General features: G+C 31.3%; 2 protein-coding genes, 1 long non-coding RNA gene and 1 other non-coding gene across 4 annotated transcripts; 2 read left to right on the top strand and 2 right to left on the bottom strand.

Annotated features, from left to right (window-relative positions):
• Positions 1-2,909: 2,909 nt before the first annotated feature.
• LOC150022956 (uncharacterized) lies at positions 2,910-18,617 on the top strand. The gene is made up of 3 exons (XR_016517135.1): positions 2,910-2,974; positions 17,753-17,818; positions 18,402-18,617. It is a non-coding gene; the product is annotated as an uncharacterized LOC150022956 (long non-coding RNA).
• LOC150022958 (uncharacterized) lies at positions 4,044-7,641 on the top strand. Its single transcript, XM_090297524.1, has 2 exons — positions 4,044-4,108; positions 5,350-7,641. Exon 2 carries the CDS (start codon positions 5,383-5,385, stop codon positions 7,639-7,641), a length of 2,259 nt encoding a protein of 752 aa, XP_090153650.1. The 5' UTR covers positions 4,044-4,108; positions 5,350-5,382.
• Positions 8,968-11,999, bottom strand: LOC137839004 (uncharacterized). The gene is made up of 11 exons (XR_016517610.1): positions 11,559-11,999; positions 10,950-11,460; positions 10,799-10,891; positions 10,630-10,722; positions 9,921-10,310; positions 9,773-9,843; positions 9,581-9,670; positions 9,449-9,506; positions 9,329-9,373; positions 9,186-9,256; positions 8,968-9,084 (listed from the first exon to the last, which is right to left on the bottom strand). It is a non-coding gene; the product is annotated as an uncharacterized LOC137839004 (transcript).
• LOC150022957 (uncharacterized) lies at positions 12,929-16,526 on the bottom strand. The gene is made up of 2 exons (XM_090297526.1): positions 16,462-16,526; positions 12,929-15,220 (listed from the first exon to the last, which is right to left on the bottom strand). The coding sequence occupies exon 2, from the start codon at positions 15,185-15,187 to the stop codon at positions 12,929-12,931; it is 2,259 nt and encodes a 752-aa protein (XP_090153652.1). The 5' UTR covers positions 15,188-15,220; positions 16,462-16,526.
• Positions 18,618-19,168: the final 551 nt, after the last annotated feature.

Raw genomic sequence — 19,168 nt, 5'->3', positions numbered from 1 at the left:
TGAATACGAATATATTATATCTATATCTATATATAATGGGAATTTTTTATTATAATTTAATTATTAAAATTGTACGTTGAAATTCATAGTTGATGAGAGAAAATATTTCAATCTTATTATTTTTTTAGTGATATTTGATATTTAAAAAATATGAATACGCACATATAATAATATACATATAATTTTAAACGAAGAATATAAAAAACATACATAATTAAGAGAAGTCACTACTAGGACTAATGTTTCGTTGATGTTTCGTTTTCGATGAAATACTTGTCTGAATTATTGTGTGAAAATCAGGTTTAGGGTTACTCATATGTTTTCGTAAATGGAATGTGTGTGTTGATAAATTGGCTAATTTAAATTTATTCATAGAGAATCATTTCATTTGTATAATATAGGCTTCCATCTATTTTGTTCTTAAATTTTTTTATGAATAAGTATAGTTTACCTATGTATCGTTTCTGTTAACGTATGAGTTTTGGTCTAGTCCCCCATATTTTTGTACTTTTTTTATAATACTTTTTTCGTGTGATGTCTAACATGAAAATTTTTATAAAAAAAAACTTACTAGCGGAAACACAGCGCTCTCGCGCATATGCGTATCTAGCCAAATTATGTCTTGTATTATTTTACTTGAAATTAACATGATTACATCATCAAAATAAATACTAATTTTTGTTTATGGATTCAACTTTTATGTTGTTGTAAGGTTTATATTTTTATTTTATTTTCTATCGTTTCCGTAATTCGTATCTAGTATTTCGAATAATGCAATTCGATAATTTTATGGAATTGAGAATTCACATTTATTTTTTTGCATTCTGGATTGAGAAATTCATAAATCTTCCAAAATGGGAAATCCTTAAATCTTCTAAATTGGGGAATCCATAAATCTTTCGGATTGGTGAGTCTGGTAAGCTTTCATATCCATCAATTCGTAACAAAAATTGAGCTTCCAGATTCAGCAATCCAGAAATTAACAATTTGCTTCTAGAACACTCCCTTCATATGGAAAACAACATGATTCACTTATGGATGCATGAATCCGTAGTACATTCCTAGATCCCAATTTTCGCTAACTCCAAAAACTCCATAACCACCAATGCTCATAAAAAAAAATTCTTACCTCTATAAGCCAAACAATACTTCGACAACGTAACTCACTCCTCCACCAGTGCCTAAGATGAATGAAGAAGATGAACAATGTCAAACAAACTCCACCAGGGTGTCCATTTTCAAATACATGGTCAAGGTCAATTTCGGGATTTTTTAAATTGTGGGGTTCAGGAGAAAAATCGTAGGGGTGCTGGAAGAAGAAGCCTTTTTATCATTACTTTTATTTTATATTTTACTTTTGGAACCCCATGTTTTCATTTTCCCATACCCTCAGTTCTAAAAATGTCGGTCCCATTAGGTTGATCCATCATGTTTTTCTATTTGTTAGTCTTACTATTTTATATCCGCACCAAATTGGCTAAAAAGCCTGGGCACATTCTGCTGGCCCAACAGTTACGTTTGTTTCAATATGCACACCAATTTCACTAGAATACCTGGGTCATTTGACTAGTCCAAATGTTACTATCTACAACCTCAGATTTTATATACGCCTAGCCCAACCGTGTTGCTATTCCTCACCCGCTTTATACTATACCCACCACTTTCTCCCATTCGACTAGGCCAACGGTTACTAAAAGAAATGATATTAGTGACCTAACCATCACATTTTTAAAAAATTTACAAATTATTTTTATAATTAATATTACTAAATCATATTTATCATCATAAGTGAATTATAAATGTTTTCAGTTTTTTTTTTTAAATTCCTAATAGTGTTTTTATTTGATGTATAATTTTAAACAGATGAAAAAGGCATTCGGTAGACAATACTTTTATACAAAAAAAAAGTATTTGAACACCTAACAATAAAAAAAAAAAAACAAATTAAAGAGACTACAATCAAAATTTTATAAATGATTAACAATCTAATTTATTGTTCATTAAAATTATATCCAATAAATTACATCTACATTATTCTATTAATACTTAAATTTATATTATTATTTTATAATTTACTACACACAAAATTATATAAATTATATTAGTAAATTCTTACAATTTTTCATTATAATAAAAAGTTCATTCAAATATTTATTTTATTCTAATTTTTGCAATAAATATTACACAATATAATTCTATATATAATTCTCATTTTAGAAACAAAATGTAGAGATTGAAAGACAAAGATAATGAGAGGAATGGAGCACCTAGCATTAAAGCAATAATGCTTTAACTATGTACAAAACCATTAATATTAGTGAGGATATTGCCGAAAGGATCCAATTCAAATTGTGCAGACACTACCTAAAAAGTATTCCCACTCCATATTGATCACACGCACCCATATCTACACCAGTATAATTAAATTTAAAACAACAAAAGAAAATAGAAAAAATGTAATATTTCAAAATTGTATTTTAATGCTAGGTGGTTCATTCAAACTGTACTAAAGAAATCTAAAATCAAAGGAAGAGAAAATGATGGAAAGACGTGGCTGGAGGTTACTTTTTTAAAAGTTTCCTGTCATTATCTATATTTCAATGCACCACAGCAAAATTGTTTCACCACAGTGGAAAGACGTGACAAGAAGGTTTTAGTGACAATAATCACGATAATTTTCATTGTCCAAACTTCATTTCGATGTCCACCATTGTTAAGTCATCACAATTATTCTTTCCACTCTAATGCATGAGTTCTTAATCAAAGAAAGAAAAATATTTCTAATAATAAATTTATCTTATTTTTTAAGTTTTTTTATTTTATTTTACACTTTTAAATTGCATTCTACTACACATGCTTTCTCCTTCTTATTTAAAGAGCCCCATCCCTCACTCACAAGCTCTCATTGTTGTTGCAGTGATACCCCTTCCTTTTCCATCTTCTTCCTTCAAACTTGTTGTGACTACATCATCCGGTACGTGTAATACTGGTTTCAGTGGTAAAACCCCACATAGATTCTGTTATGATTCAGCACTGCTATATGACGTGAAAATGATTTTGTTGCAGTGATAGCACACTATTTGAGAGGGATGGAGAGAACTAAGAGTTAAGAGTGCATGTGTTAATTATGTTCTAATGGTTACAGATAAGATACATGGCATGCACTTTCTTCTACATACACACGCTTGCATCTGCTCTGTGATGAACTTGCACTGTGCCTTTGGTATTGTTTGTGCATGTTTTCACATCACTACACCATTTTCTATCTATGGTAACATTTTTCTAGTAACATTTATTTAAAATGTTACAGTATATTAATTTTAATTATTATAGTAACACTTTTTTACATAAATGTTACTATAAATAAAATAAATATAAATTTTAATTATTTAGTAACAATTTTGATATAAATGTCATTATACACTAAACAAACAGTAACATTTTATAAATAAATATTATAATTTGTAAATTTAAACTACTATTATCTCTTAAATTTTTTAATTTAGTAAAGTTTTTAAATATTACACTTAATTAAATTTATACAAAATATACTTTCAATTTTTCACTTTCCTCTTCGTCACTCTCGCAGTCTCGTTCGTCACTCTCGCCGTTCCTCTTCACTCTCGTCGTTCCTCTTCGTCACTCTCCCAGTCTCGCCGTTCCTCTTCCTCAGGTTTCACTCGGTTCTCCGTGCTTCATCTTTTTCCTTCTCGTTCTTTTGGAGGTAAAGATTTTCTCGATTGTTCAAACGCTTCAATTTGTTATTGGTTTCATTACAGTTTTTATTTCTCACATTTCAACCTTGGATTAGTGTTTCTTTAGTAGGTGATTATTGCGGTTTCATTTTCGAATGATTAATTTGTGTTTAATTTCAGTATTAAAACGCTAATAATTAGTGATTCTCTCATTGATTTGGTACAAGACGTGTTGATTCTGATTTGGCAGTGTTATGATAATATTAATTATTTGATAGATCTTTTCTTCTAGTGGTAATTGGAGATTTTGTTGATTTGCTTTTTATTTATTTCTCGATGCAATTAACTCTGCTCCATTTCCAGCTTGTGCTCAAGTGATAATTGTGGATTTCTATTTAGGACTACAGCTGAAGGTATGTCTCGGAACATCACTGTTCCAGTTGCTATGTATAACCTCTTTTTCCATGTTTTCCCTGCCTTTTCAATGATTTTCACTATTAGGATGTCTTTGTGGGAAAACTGGAAATAATGTTGTTAATGAAAGGGAATATGTAACATGTTGGATTTAAGGATTGCATAGCAAATAAGAGAGTTATACATGTGAAATAATGAGCCTAGCTAGCTGGTATACATCAGGACTCAATTAATTTCTCGTTGCAGTGCCTATAATCAGTGTTGTGTTTAGCAAATTAAAGTCTACCCTAGATAGCTAGTACCGAAACCAGTGGCATGTCCAGTACTTATAGAAATAGTTTCTGAAACATTGGCAAAAACCACTCCATGGAATTCTAAGTAACATGCTTATTTAGATTCGGTGGATGGTGTAATCAAGAGAGGGGAACCTTTATTGTTGTGTGTACAATTTTGATAACATGGAACTGAATTTTAACTTTGTCAGAGAGCTCAACCAAACCACTATATTGGATACATATAATTCAGAATAGAAGCCACGAGACAAAAGATATAAAGAAGAGTGTAGGACCCTGCCACCCAAAATCTCCCTGGAGCTCATGGGTCCTAACCTTGTGCCTTTTGCCAGACTAGAATGACCAACTAATCAATTTTCAAAAGATTCCAATGTTTTTCCTCACATATCATCAACAACCCTTCCTTTTATTAATCTTATCCTTACAAGTCACTCACACTAATCAACCCACTAAACTAATGCATATTAGCTACCTAATACATATAAATAACAACGCTCCAACCATATTCAAATTCTTTATTTTTCCTTTCCTTAACCACCTTTCTATATCTCTACGTATTACCAGAGGAAAACCTGCAATTATTATTATTATCCAACAAAACAAATTGAAAGCCACAGTTACAAGACATGGCCTATTAACATATCTAATGTAAAACGCCTTTCATGAATCTCAAAACTTTACTTAATTCTCAAAAATAGATTGAATGGTTTAATTGGATTGAGTAAAACAGAGGCTAATTTTTATCTTCCTTATCCTCTACCGAGGCTACCATTTTGCCTACCTTCAATGCTTCATTGTTATTTCACATCATGTTGATTGTATCTTGTATTCTAGTTTTGATCTTTTTTTATTCTTAGAATTTAAATTGTTGAATAGTTACTCTCCTTTAATTTCTCAAGTTCATGGATAATTTTGTTATTAATAGATAATTTTTCATTTTTTATCAGGTATTTCATTTTTAGCTTCAAGACAACATAAGCATGGACAAGAATTGGGTGGTAGCACCTAGAACATCTACTAGGTATTTAAATGGTTTGGAATTTTTTCTAAATTTTGCATTTGAAAATGCTGCACAAGGAGATGAGATTTTATGTCCCTGCAAAAAGTGTAATAATTGTACTTGGGGTAACCGAAAGTATGTGCATGAGCATTTATTGTGTGACGGATTTGATAGAAATTATACTAGATGGGTTTTTCATGGAGAGGGTGGATCTTCAAAGAAGATATATGGTGCTGATAGAGAGAAATATTGTATGTCTAAGGTTTTGGATGGTTTGTTGGAGGAAACTTTTATGATGCCCACAGATCTTGAAGAAAATGAATTCAATGATATTATAGATGAAGATAATGAAGAGCTTGATACTGAAACAACTAGATTTACCAAATTGATACGTGATGCTCATCAAGAAGTATACCCAGGTTGTAAAAATTTCTCTAAGTTATCAGTCATTGTTCGATTGCTACATATTAAGAATCTCCATGGATGGAGTAATGTTTCATTTGATATGTTGCTGAAATTTTTAGAAGAGTTACTTCCTGAAAACTCTTGTTTGCCATCATCATGCCAGGATTGCAAGTTCATCATTAAGGACTTGGGTTTTAATTATGAAAAGATTGATGCATGTCCTAATGACTGTGTTTTATTTCGGAAGGAGTATGAGAATGAAGTTAGGTGTCCTAAATGTGGTTCTTCTAGATATAAAGAAAAGAAGCATAAAAATTCTAGAAGAAAAGTTTCCTGTAAGGTTGCTTCACGTCCAATTCCAGCCAAGGTTTTGAGGTACTTTCCTTTAAAACAAAGGATAAAAAGGTTATTTATGTCATCAAAAACTGCTATGTCAATGAAATGGCATGATGAAGGTCGTACTAAAGATGGAAAGCTAAGACATCCAGCTGATTCACTTGCTTGGAAAACCTTTGATTCTCTACATCCTAACTTTGCATCAGATCCTCGAAATGTGAGGCTTGGGTTAGCAAGTGATGGATTTACTCCATTTAAGATGATGGGCAAAGGACATAGTATTTGGCCCGTGGTTTTAATGACTTATAATTTAGCTCCATGGGATTGTATGAAACAACCTTACTTAATGTTGTCATCAGTAATTCCTGGTCCTTCTTCCCCTAAAAGTAGTATTGATATTTATTTAGAACCTCTTATTGATGAGTTGAAGGAGTTGTGGGAGAAAGGGTTTGAAACTTATGATGCTTCTAGCAAACAGTTTTTTCAGGCACATGTTGCATTACTTTGGACTATTAGTGACTTGCCTGCTTATACTATGTTATCAGGTTGGAGTACAAGTGGAAAATTGGCATGCCCGGTATGTAACTACCACACATGCTCTAGGTACTTAAACAATAGTAAAAAGATGTGTTATATGTGTCATCGAAGATGGTTAGACTCAAAACATAAGTGGCGAAAAGATAAGAAGTGTTTTGATGGTAACCAAGAATTGAGAGGAATACCTACTCCATTAACAGGGTCTAACATATTGGATATATTAGGTGATAGAAAAAATGTATTTGGAAATGCTCAGAAAAAGAAAAGAAAGAAACATGATCCATGGACCAAAAAGAGTATATTCTTTAACTTGCCATATTGGGAGACTAATTTGCTTCGTCACAATCTTGATGTCATGCATATTGAAAAGAATATATGTGAAAATGTAATAAGAACATTATTGAATATAGAGAGGAAACCAAAGGAGCATCTGAGAACCCGTCTTGACTTGGTAGAGATGGGTATAAGGAAAGACCTTCATCCCATAAATATAGGACCAAACAAGGTGTTCCTTCCACATGCAAGATTTTCACTTTCGGTAAAAGAAAAAGACATCTTTTGTCGTGTTCTAAAAGGAGTGAAAGTTCCAGAAAGTTATGGTTCCAATGTTTCTAGATGTGTTAATCTTGAACAACAAAATTTTCTTGGACTAAAAAGTCATGATTTCCATATATTGATGCAAGATTTGCTAAAAGTAGCAATTCGAAAAGTGTTGCCAAAAGAAGTTGCAAGAGTTTTAATGAAGTTAAGTTCTTTCTTCAAAATTTTATGCTCTAAAGTCATCATAATTGAGGAGTTTGATTCATTGGATGCAGAAATTGCCTTAATTCTATGTGAATTGGAGAGGATTTTTCCTCCATCTTTTTTTGTCATAATGGTTCATCTATCCATACATTTAGCGTATGAGGCTAAAATTGCTGGGCCTGTACATTACCGTTGGATGTATCCAATTGAAAGGTAATTCTTTTACTAACTCACTATTTTTTTTTTGTAGTTATGTTCTCCTCTTTTATTCCTAATCATAGTTTTATATTCTTATAGATTTCTCCATAGGTTAAAGGTCTACGTGCGTAATAGAAATTATCCGGAAGGTTCAATTGTAGAAGGGTATTTGGCGGATGAGTGTTTGACATTTTGCTCAAGATATTTGAATGATAATGTCCAAACAAAGTTCAACAAGCTGCCAAGGAATGTAGATGGTCCAATAGGGAATGGAGTGATGACTAGTTTGGAACCTCTAGAGTGGGAACAAGCTCACCGTTATGTGTTGTTTAATTGTGAGCTCATCAAGTCATTTGTCACGTAAGTATCCATATTTTTATCTTTTTGTATGAGATTTTAACTTTTGTGAGCTTATTAAAAAAAAATTATATTTTTGCAGAGAACATGAGGAATTTCTTTCTAGTAATGCTTGTGAAGATTCAACAAGAAATTGGAATACGACGAGATATCAATATCTTACATTTCACACATGGTTTGAAAATCATGTTAAAAATGTTGTTGTTAGTGAAGAGGTTAAATGGTTGGCTAAAGGGCCTAATAGTGTTGCTAGAAGATTTTTAGCTTATGTGATAAATGGGTACAAGTTTATTATTGAGGGTTGTGAGAGGCAGACACAAAACTTTGGAGTAATGGTTACTTCGTCTACTGTTAGGTTTAAAAATAAAGAAAATGAAAATCCTGAAGTAGAAAATGTTACCTACTATGGAGTTTTGAAAGATATAATAGAGTTAGATTATTATGGACACTCTAAGTTTGTGTTGTTTAGATGTGATTGGTTTGAGAGTAAGCAAGATCATTTTGGGTTAACACTAGTAAATTTTGGAAAGTTGATTTACAAAAGTGACCCTTTTGTATTTGCAACTCAAGTAAAGCAAGTATATTACACAGAAGATCCAACTGATAATTGGCACGTTGTCACTAAAACCACCCCTAGAGATTTGTTTGATGTAAATGGAGATTTAGAGAATGATGATATGGAAAACTACCTGGGAGATAAATTAGAAAGTCCTTTTTTTCATCAACCTATGATTGATGAAGATGAAGGTGAGCATGTTAGTTGGTTTAGGGATGATGTACCTGGAACAACAGTTGATACAAGTATAATGGATAATCATTGAACATGATATTAAATGATTCCAATATTTTCTAAATCAAATGCTATGTCACACTCAATCAAATGCTAAAACTATTTGTTCGAGGTGTTTGATTCCAATAAAGCAATTGTAAAGAAGAAATCAAATTGAAAGAAGAAACTATGAGAACAAATAGATGGAACCATCATCAACTATAATAAAGAATATAAAAAAAAATATGATTACCTAATCATGAACTTTAATTCGTCCCATCAAAATGAAGCTTTGGTTTCCGTTCTCTTTTTCCAATCTGTTTCTTTTGAACACCACTGATTTCAATACTTGTGTTAGATGGAGTTCATTAACAAAACAATAATGAAACAAAATAAACATATACAACTATGATCTTATAATAAATTACACTAATAACCTTTCTTCTACTGTACTGAAATGTAGTTTTCCTCTTAGTCTGGCTGCTCTATTGAAATAAATTTCTTTTTCCTGATTCAAATATCATAATTAAGTCAATCAATATTAAATTACTTAAAATAAAACAAAAAGACTTAGACTTACTTCATTTGTCATACACTTCCATGCTTTAAAAGCCTTTTTATGAACCTATTTTTTCAAAAGAAATGTTAATTACCAGTGACTTCAAATAATTAAAATATCAATTTTTTTAATTTCACTTACTCTTTCAACATTCTCTGAATCAACATTTATTTCTTTATAATTATTTTCAAATTCCTCCCTGTAATAATGATTGTTAGTAACCAATAAATCAAAGTACAAAATTAGAAACATATTTTAGATGACTATATTTACATGAAGAGTTCAATGGCAGTGGATGGATGTTGGAGTGTCTTAAGATCTTTTTCAAGTGTGACAACTCCAACTGTAAGGTCTTCTGATTTCCTGGATAATAAAATAGTAGAATGTATTCCAAAACAAGATTAACAAAATTAATTAATAATTAATATAAAAATAAAATAAAGAAAAAATGTTATACGAGTTCACCCCTTAGCTAATTTCGTGTTAGTTTTCTCTGTTTTTCTCTTTTTGCTTCTAGGAGTGGCCTGACTTTGTTTCTACATTAAAGTAAACAAAATGTAATGTGTAATATCTAATTCAATAATAAGTTTAATGCAAAATTTAAATTATATACCTCAACAACAATTTCTTCTTGTAGATCTTGGGTCATTACTCCTGGAATACAACTTTGCAATTGAGTGAAAGCAGATTTGATGTTGTTTAAAAGATCAATTTTCATTGCTTCTACTTGCTGTTTTAGCTTGGCTTCCATCTCCTCTTGCATTTTTTCTTGCATTTTTTCTTTTATCCTTTGAAGCTCAACTTGGGCATTTTTTTGAACTTCATCAACTAATTTTTGTATCTCAATTTGAGATTTTGATCCCCACAAGTCTGAAGGCACAACCCCTTTTCCATAGGTCCGTACATATCCATGTCGCTCTTTTCCAAAGACTTGGGAAAATACATCATCGGAAGTTTTATCTCGTTCTTCTGAACTAGAAGCAACTGCATCCTCAAGCTTTGACTGAATAATTATGAATAAAAGAGGTATAATTATGAATAAAAGTAGGGAAATGAAGTTACAAATTTTTCTGATATGCGTTAAAAAGAGAAGCAGAATTGAATTCACAAGACCAAAACACACAAAAACTGTAGAAAACACCATGACATTGCCTAAAAATAACCTCCCTATGTACCAATCAATATGGCCAATGAATTGAAACGTGAAAAAGGGGTTTTCAGACACTGGATCAACCTCTATCACTACTGCACCAGCAGCAAACAAGAGTTTTCAGAAGAAGCAGAATTGAAACGTGATACTCATAATGATTCAGATTACATACAATAATTTTTTTGGTTTCCTCACTCCTAGGCTTATGTGTCATGATAAACATTTCTGCACGAGATGGCTCTCTTCCATCAGTATTTTTCAGTGCCTATCACAGAAGAAAAAAAAATATTAGCACAAGAGAAATAAAATCATTAATACACTAATTATGCAATTGGCCTAACCTCTTCATATCGTATCTCAGCAAAAGTTTTAGTTCTCGTGGTATGAACAGTAATAAATTTTGCTCTACTTGCTTTGTTTTTCTCACTACAAACCTTTATAATAAAATCATGAGAAGAGTAAAGATAAAAATCAATCAAAGTATATAAGTACCTTGGCTATGTCAGATTTCCAAAATTTAACAAGAACTTTCCACTGGTCAACTGGAATACTCAAGGGACAATTCTTTAAGTGGTAATCCTCTGTCATATTGGGAAAAAAATATTTTGTCTTCAATCGACATTTGTGGTTCCTCCAACTTCAGGATATGCTTCCTAGAACCCACTTTCTAGCACGTTCTTCAATGTCAAATTTTGACTGCATCACATCAATTAATAAATATCAGAATTTAAGTATTATATATAATTAAAGATAAAAAGTTAGTGAAGTACCAAGACTATTTTCCACATGTCATCCCAGTGATCTTTTAGTCCTTTCCAAGTAGTGAAAGTCAGAGGAGCAAGATGTGCATTCCTAGCTAGTGTTCCCAGATAATTACTCAATGCAGCTCGATAAGTACCAACAGGTTGGCCAAGAGCATTGAGTTTAACTGGTAAACGCTCTTCATCTTTCAAGCCATGAGTCTTGAGACATCTGGTAGGGCCTCTTTTTCTTTTACTAGACCCTGTTAATAATGTATAAAATTAAAAAATCAGTACATTGCCAACTAGACATATACAATAACAAATTACTTATTTAAATAAGCATATATAAATAACTAACCAATGTGGTGGACTGGAGTTTGACTAAGTCTTGATGCGGTTTCTTCCAACCCGTCAAGTATTTCAATCATAGAACCACTTGGAAATTTCTTCGCCAGCAAAGGTGGTTTTTCTTTCTCACCACTAGCCATAAAATTATAAAAGTAATTCCACAAAAAGTTGTACACAGAAAAACACACAAAAACTACATTAAAAAAACATTAATATCATGTTCAATGATTATCCATTATACTTGTATCAACTGTTGTTCCAGGTACATCATCCCTAAACCAACTAACATGCTCACCTTCATCTTCATCAATCATAGGTTGATGAAAAAAAGGACTTTCTAATTTATCTCCCAGGTAGTTTTCCATATCATCATTCTCTAAATCTCCATTTACATCAAACAAATCTCTAGGGGTGGTTTTAGTGACAACGTGCCAATTATCAGTTGGATCTTCTGTGTAATATACTTTCTTTACTTGAGTTGCAAATACAAAAGGGTCACTTTTGTAAATCAACTTTCCAAAATTTACTAGTGTTAACCCAAAATGATCTTGCTTACTCTTAAACCAATCACATCTAAACAACACAAACTTAGAGTGTCCATAATAATCTAACTCTATTATATCTTTCAAAACTCCATAGTAGGTAACATTTTCTACTTCAGGATTTTCATCTTCTTTATTTTTAAACCTAACAGTAGACGAAGTAACCATTACTCCAAAGTTTTGTGTCTGCCTCTCACAACCCTCAATAATAAACTTGTACCCATTTATCACATAAGCTAAAAATCTTCTAGCAACACTATTAGGCCCTTTAGCCAACCATTTAACCTCTTCACTAACAACAACATTTTTAACATGATTTTCAAACCATGTGTGAAATGTAAGATATTGATATCTCGTCGTATTCCAATTTCTTGTTGAATCTTCACAAGCATTACTAGAAAGAAATTCCTCATGTTCTCTGCAAAAATATAATTTTTTTTTAATAAGCTCACAAAAGTTAAAATCTCATACAAAAAGATAAAAATATGGATACTTACGTGACAAATGACTTGATGAGCTCACAATTAAACAACACATAACGGTGAGCTTGTTCCCACTCTAGAGGTTCCAAACTAGTCATCACTCCATTCCCTATTGGACCATCTACATTCCTTGGCAGCTTGTTGAACTTTGTTTGGACATTATCATTCAAATATCTTGAGCAAAATGTCAAACACTCATCCGCCAAATACCCTTCTACAATTGAACCTTCCGGATAATTTCTATTACGCACGTAGACCTTTAACCTATGGAGAAATCTATAAGAATATAAAACTATGATTAGGAATAAAAGAGGAGAACATAACTACAAAAAAAAAATAGTGAGTTAGTAAAAGAATTACCTTTCAATTGGATACATCCAACGGTAATGTACAGGCCCAACAATTTTAGCCTCATACGCTAAATGTATGGATAGATGAACCATTATGACAAAAAAAGGTGGAGGAAAAATCCTCTCCAATTCACATAGAATTAAGGCAATTTCTGCATCCAATGAATCAAACTCCTCAATTATGATGACTTTAGAGCATAAAATTTTGAAGAAAGAACTTAACTTCATTAAAACTCTTGCAACTTCTTTTGGCAACACTTTTCGAATTGCTACTTTTAGCAAATCTTGCATCAATATATGGAAATCATGACTTTTTAGTCCAAGAAAATTTTGTTGTTCAAGATTAACACATCTAGAAACATTGGAACCATAACTTTCTGGAACTTTCACTCCTTTTAGAACACGACAAAAGATGTCTTTTTCTTTTACCGAAAGTGAAAATCTTGCATGTGGAAGGAACACCTTGTTTGGTCCTATATTTATGGGATGAAGGTCTTTCCTTATACCCATCTCTACCAAGTCAAGACGGGTTCTCAGATGCTCCTTTGGTTTCCTCTCTATATTCAATAATGTTCTTATTACATTTTCACATATATTCTTTTCAATATGCATGACATCAAGATTGTGACGAAGCAAATTAGTCTCCCAATATGGCAAGTTAAAGAATATACTCTTTTTGGTCCATGGATCATGTTTCTTTCTTTTCTTTTTCTGAGCATTTCCAAATACATTTTTTCTATCACCTAATATATCCAATATGTTAGACCCTGTTAATGGAGTAGGTATTCCTCTCAATTCTTGGTTACCATCAAAACACTTCTTATCTTTTCGCCACTTATGTTTTGAGTCTAACCATCTTCGATGACACATATAACACATCTTTTTACTATTGTTTAAGTACCTAGAGCATGTGTGGTAGTTACATACCGGGCATGCCAATTTTCCACTTGTACTCCAACCTGATAACATAGTATAAGCAGGCAAGTCACTAATAGTCCAAAGTAATGCAACATGTGCCTGAAAAAACTGTTTGCTAGAAGCATCATAAGTTTCAAACCCTTTCTCCCACAACTCCTTCAACTCATCAATAAGAGGTTCTAAATAAATATCAATACTACTTTTAGGGGAAGAAGGACCAGGAATTACTGATGACAACATTAAGTAAGGTTGTTTCATACAATCCCATGGAGCTAAATTATAAGTCATTAAAACCACGGGCCAAATACTATGTCCTTTGCCCATCATCTTAAATGGAGTAAATCCATCACTTGCTAACCCAAGCCTCACATTTCGAGGATCTGATGCAAAGTTAGGATGTAGAGAATCAAAGGTTTTCCAAGCAAGTGAATCAGCTGGATGTCTTAGCTTTCCATCTTTAGTACGACCTTCATCATGCCATTTCATTGACATAGCAGTTTTTGATGACATAAATAACCTTTTTATCCTTTGTTTTAAAGGAAAGTACCTCAAAACCTTGGCTGGAATTGGACGTGAAGCAACCTTACAGGAAACTTTTCTTCTAGAATTTTTATGCTTCTTTTCTTTATATCTAGAAGAACCACATTTAGGACACCTAACTTCATTCTCATACTCCTTCCGAAATAAAACACAGTCATTAGGACATGCATCAATCTTTTCATAATTAAAACCCAAGTCCTTAATGATGAACTTGCAATCCTGGCATGATGATGGCAAACAAGAGTTTTCAGGAAGTAACTCTTCTAAAAATTTCAGCAACATATCAAATGAAACATTACTCCATCCATGGAGATTCTTAATATGTAGCAATCGAACAATGACTGATAACTTAGAGAAATTTTTACAACCTGGGTATACTTCTTGATGAGCATCACGTATCAATTTGGTAAATCTAGTTGTTTCAGTATCAAGCTCTTCATTATCTTCATCTATAATATCATTGAATTCATTTTCTTCAAGATCTGTGGGCATCATAAAAGTTTCCTCCAACAAACCATCCAAAACCTTAGACATACAATATTTCTCTCTATCAGCACCATATATCTTCTTTGAAGATCCACCCTCTCCATGAAAAACCCATCTAGTATAATTTCTATCAAATCCGTCACACAATAAATGCTCATGCACATACTTTCGGTTACCCCAAGTACAATTATTACACTTTTTGCAGGGACATAAAATCTCATCTCCTTGTGCAGCATTTTCAAATGCAAAATTTAGAAAAAATTCCAAACCATTTAAATACCTAGTAGATGTTCTAGGTGCTACCACCCAATTCTTGTCCATGCTTATGTTGTCTTGAAGCTAAAAATGAAATACCTGATAAAAAATGAAAAATTATCTATTAATAACAAAATTATCCATGAACTTGAGAAATTAAAGGAGAGTAACTATTCAACAATTTAAATTCTAAGAATAAAAAAAGATCAAAACTAGAATACAAGATACAATCAACATGATGTGAAATAACAATGAAGCATTGAAGGTAGGCAAAATGGTAGCCTCGGTAGAGGATAAGGAAGATAAAAATTAGCCTCTGTTTTACTCAATCCAATTAAACCATTCAATCTATTTTTGAGAATTAAGTAAAGTTTTGAGATTCATGAAAGGCGTTTTACATTAGATATGTTAATAGGCCATGTCTTGTAACTGTGGCTTTCAATTTGTTTTGTTGGATAATAATAATAATTGCAGGTTTTCCTCTGGTAATACGTAGAGATATAGAAAGGTGGTTAAGGAAAGGAAAAATAAAGAATTTGAATATGGTTGGAGTGTTGTTATTTATATGTATTAGGTAGCTAATATGCATTAGTTTAGTGGGTTGATTAGTGTGAGTGACTTGTAAGGATAAGATTAATAAAAGGAAGGGTTGTTGATGATATGTGAGGAAAAATATTGGAATCTTTTGAAAATTGATTAGTTGGTCATTCTAGTCTGGCAAAAGGCACAAGGTTAGGACCCATGAGCTCCAGGGAGATTTTGGGTGGCAGGGTCCTACACTCTTCTTTATATCTTTTGTCTCGTGGCTTCTATTCTGAATTATATGTATCCAATATAGTGGTTTGGTTGAGCTCTCTGACAAAGTTAAAATTCAGTTCCATGTTATCAAAATTGTACACACAACAATAAAGGTTCCCCTCTCTTGATTACACCATCCACCGAATCTAAATAAGCATGTTACTTAGAATTCCATGGAGTGGTTTTTGCCAATGTTTCAGAAACTATTTCTATAAGTACTGGACATGCCACTGGTTTCGGTACTAGCTATCTAGGGTAGACTTTAATTTGCTAAACACAACACTGATTATAGGCACTGCAACGAGAAATTAATTGAGTCCTGATGTATACCAGCTAGCTAGGCTCATTATTTCACATGTATAACTCTCTTATTTGCTATGCAATCCTTAAATCCAACATGTTACATATTCCCTTTCATTAACAACATTATTTCCAGTTTTCCCACAAAGACATCCTAATAGTGAAAATCATTGAAAAGGCAGGGAAAACATGGAAAAAGAGGTTATACATAGCAACTGGAACAGTGATGTTCCGAGACATACCTTCAGCTGTAGTCCTAAATAGAAATCCACAATTATCACTTGAGCACAAGCTGGAAATGGAGCAGAGTTAATTGCATCGAGAAATAAATAAAAAGCAAATCAACAAAATCTCCAATTACCACTAGAAGAAAAGATCTATCAAATAATTAATATTATCATAACACTGCCAAATCAGAATCAACACGTCTTGTACCAAATCAATGAGAGAATCACTAATTATTAGCGTTTTAATACTGAAATTAAACACAAATTAATCATTCGAAAATGAAACCGCAATAATCACCTACTAAAGAAACACTAATCCAAGGTTGAAATGTGAGAAATAAAAACTGTAATGAAACCAATAACAAATTGAAGCGTTTGAACAATCGAGAAAATCTTTACCTCCAAAAGAACGAGAAGGAAAAAGATGAAGCACGGAGAACCGAGTGAAACCTGAGGAAGAGGAACGGCGAGACTGGGAGAGTGACGAAGAGGAACGACGAGAGTGAAGAGGAACGGCGAGAGTGACGAACGAGACTGCGAGAGTGACGAAGAGGAACGACGAGAGTGAAGAGGAACGGCGAGAGTGACGAACGAGACTGCGAGAGTGACGAAGAGGAAAGTGAAAAATTGAAAGTATATTTTGTATAAATTTAATTAAGTGTAATATTTAAAAACTTTACTAAATTAAAAAATTTAAGAGATAATAGTAGTTTAAATTTATAAATTATAATATTTATTTATAAAATGTTACTGTTTGTTTAGTGTATAGTGACATTTATATCAAAATTGTTACTAAATAATTGAAATTTATATTTATTTTATTTATAGTAACATTTATGTAAAAAAGTGTTACTATAATAATTAAAATTAATATACTGTAACATTTTAAATAAATGTTACTAGAAAAATGTTACCATAGATAGAAAATGGTGTAGTGAATCAAAGTTTATTAATGAATAATTAAAATCTCAAAAGATGAAATATAAATATTTTGTACAACGGAATGAATTAAAGACTAGATATTTGGTGCATATAGAAGAAGTTGTGTCACATGGATGTGTCAGATTTCCTAGTTTTACTAGTAATAACAAAAAGTGTATCATGAGCATAGTGTGATAGAAAAATGAAAAATTAAAATAATAGAGTTAGATATAAGTGTATCTATCAAAATGGAAAGTTCGTATAGGATGATTATTAAAATGATGAGTGTTTGAAAGTGGTGATAGAGTTATTGGAAATGGAGAGAAAAAAGTGTTGATGTTTGTTGTGGTAACACTTATGTTTTGTTTTGTTTGTGATTCTTCAGGTTGCTGAAAAATGTTGAAAACTAAGATGTTGTTGGCAATGGTGTTGGTAGCACTCCTCCAATCGGGTATCACATTTATCATTTATCTGTATATAAGAAATAAACCATTCATGAACATGAAATTAATAAATTTTTAAAATTTTAATTATAAATAGCATTTATTATTAAAATTTAATATAAGAAATAAAACTCATTCTAAAATTTCGTCTGCTATTGATGTGCAACATCCTATTTTTATAAATTATTATGAAACAATAAAACAAGTAGAGAAATGCAATTTGCTTTGACCAATCTAGGAATATTTTCCTATTAATGAATCAAAATGCCACCTTTTTCATATTAATTCAAAACAATAAGTTTTATTCTTAATTTAGATATAATTATTAGGACATTAATACAATATATACATTTTATTTTTAAAATAGAGAGTTATATTTTTTCGTATATAAATTACATCACAACTTCTGTTTTTATAGTATTTTTCATCAACATTTGTTTCAATATATAACAATCCAAAACATATATATATATATATATATATATATATTAATAATAATAATAATAACTCTGTTTCACCATATTCTTTCTATGTTGAATTTTTTTTTTTTTAAATATTTGTCTAAAAGTTCTCAACTTTTTTCTTTCATAGGATCATTAATCGTGGAAACGGTCACTGCACAACCAATAAAAGTGCAAAGCGAGTCTCTCCGAGATTGTAATAAATTGAAATGTAGCTTCGATCCCAAGTATTGTAGTATATGTTGCAATCTAGAAGGATATAAGGATGCTATATGTGTGAAAAAAGGTTATTATTATTTTTGTAAATGTCAAAAATAGAATTATATTGTGTAATATTTATTGCAAAAATTAGAATAAAATAAATATTTGAATGAACTTTTTATTACGATGAAAAATTGTAAAAATTTACTAATATAATTTTGTATTAGTAAATTATAAAATAATAATATAAATTTAAGTATTAATAGAATAACAACTAAACTATTAAAGAGTGCGGTGGTATATGATTTTAATAATATAGATGTAATTTATTAGATATAATTTTAATGAACAATAAACTTAGATTGATAATCATTTATTAAATTTTAAATTTAGTAATATTAACTATAAAAATAATTTATATATATGTTTAAAGTTGTGATGGTTAGATAGGTGATATCATTTCCTTTAATAAAGGTTGATAATATATATATATATATATATATATATATATATATATAGATTAACTAAAAAAACACACTTTCATTATGAGTATTCTAAGAGAAGAGGAAGAGAAAATATTATTTAATTGATGTTCTGAAGCTCAACATGCTTCATGGGATAAACCTCTCGGACTGTGGCTCAAAACATGTTTAAGAAAGATGGTGAGGGAAACATAAAGATGATGAGAGTGTAAAA

This window comes from Phaseolus vulgaris, chromosome 11 (assembly GCF_051622355.1).
Source record: "Phaseolus vulgaris cultivar YP4 chromosome 11, ASM5162235v1, whole genome shotgun sequence".
NCBI lineage: Eukaryota > Viridiplantae > Streptophyta > Magnoliopsida > Fabales > Fabaceae > Phaseolus > Phaseolus vulgaris.
The sequence above is the reverse complement of the archived record's forward strand: the minus strand, read 5'-3'. Positions and strand labels throughout refer to the sequence as shown.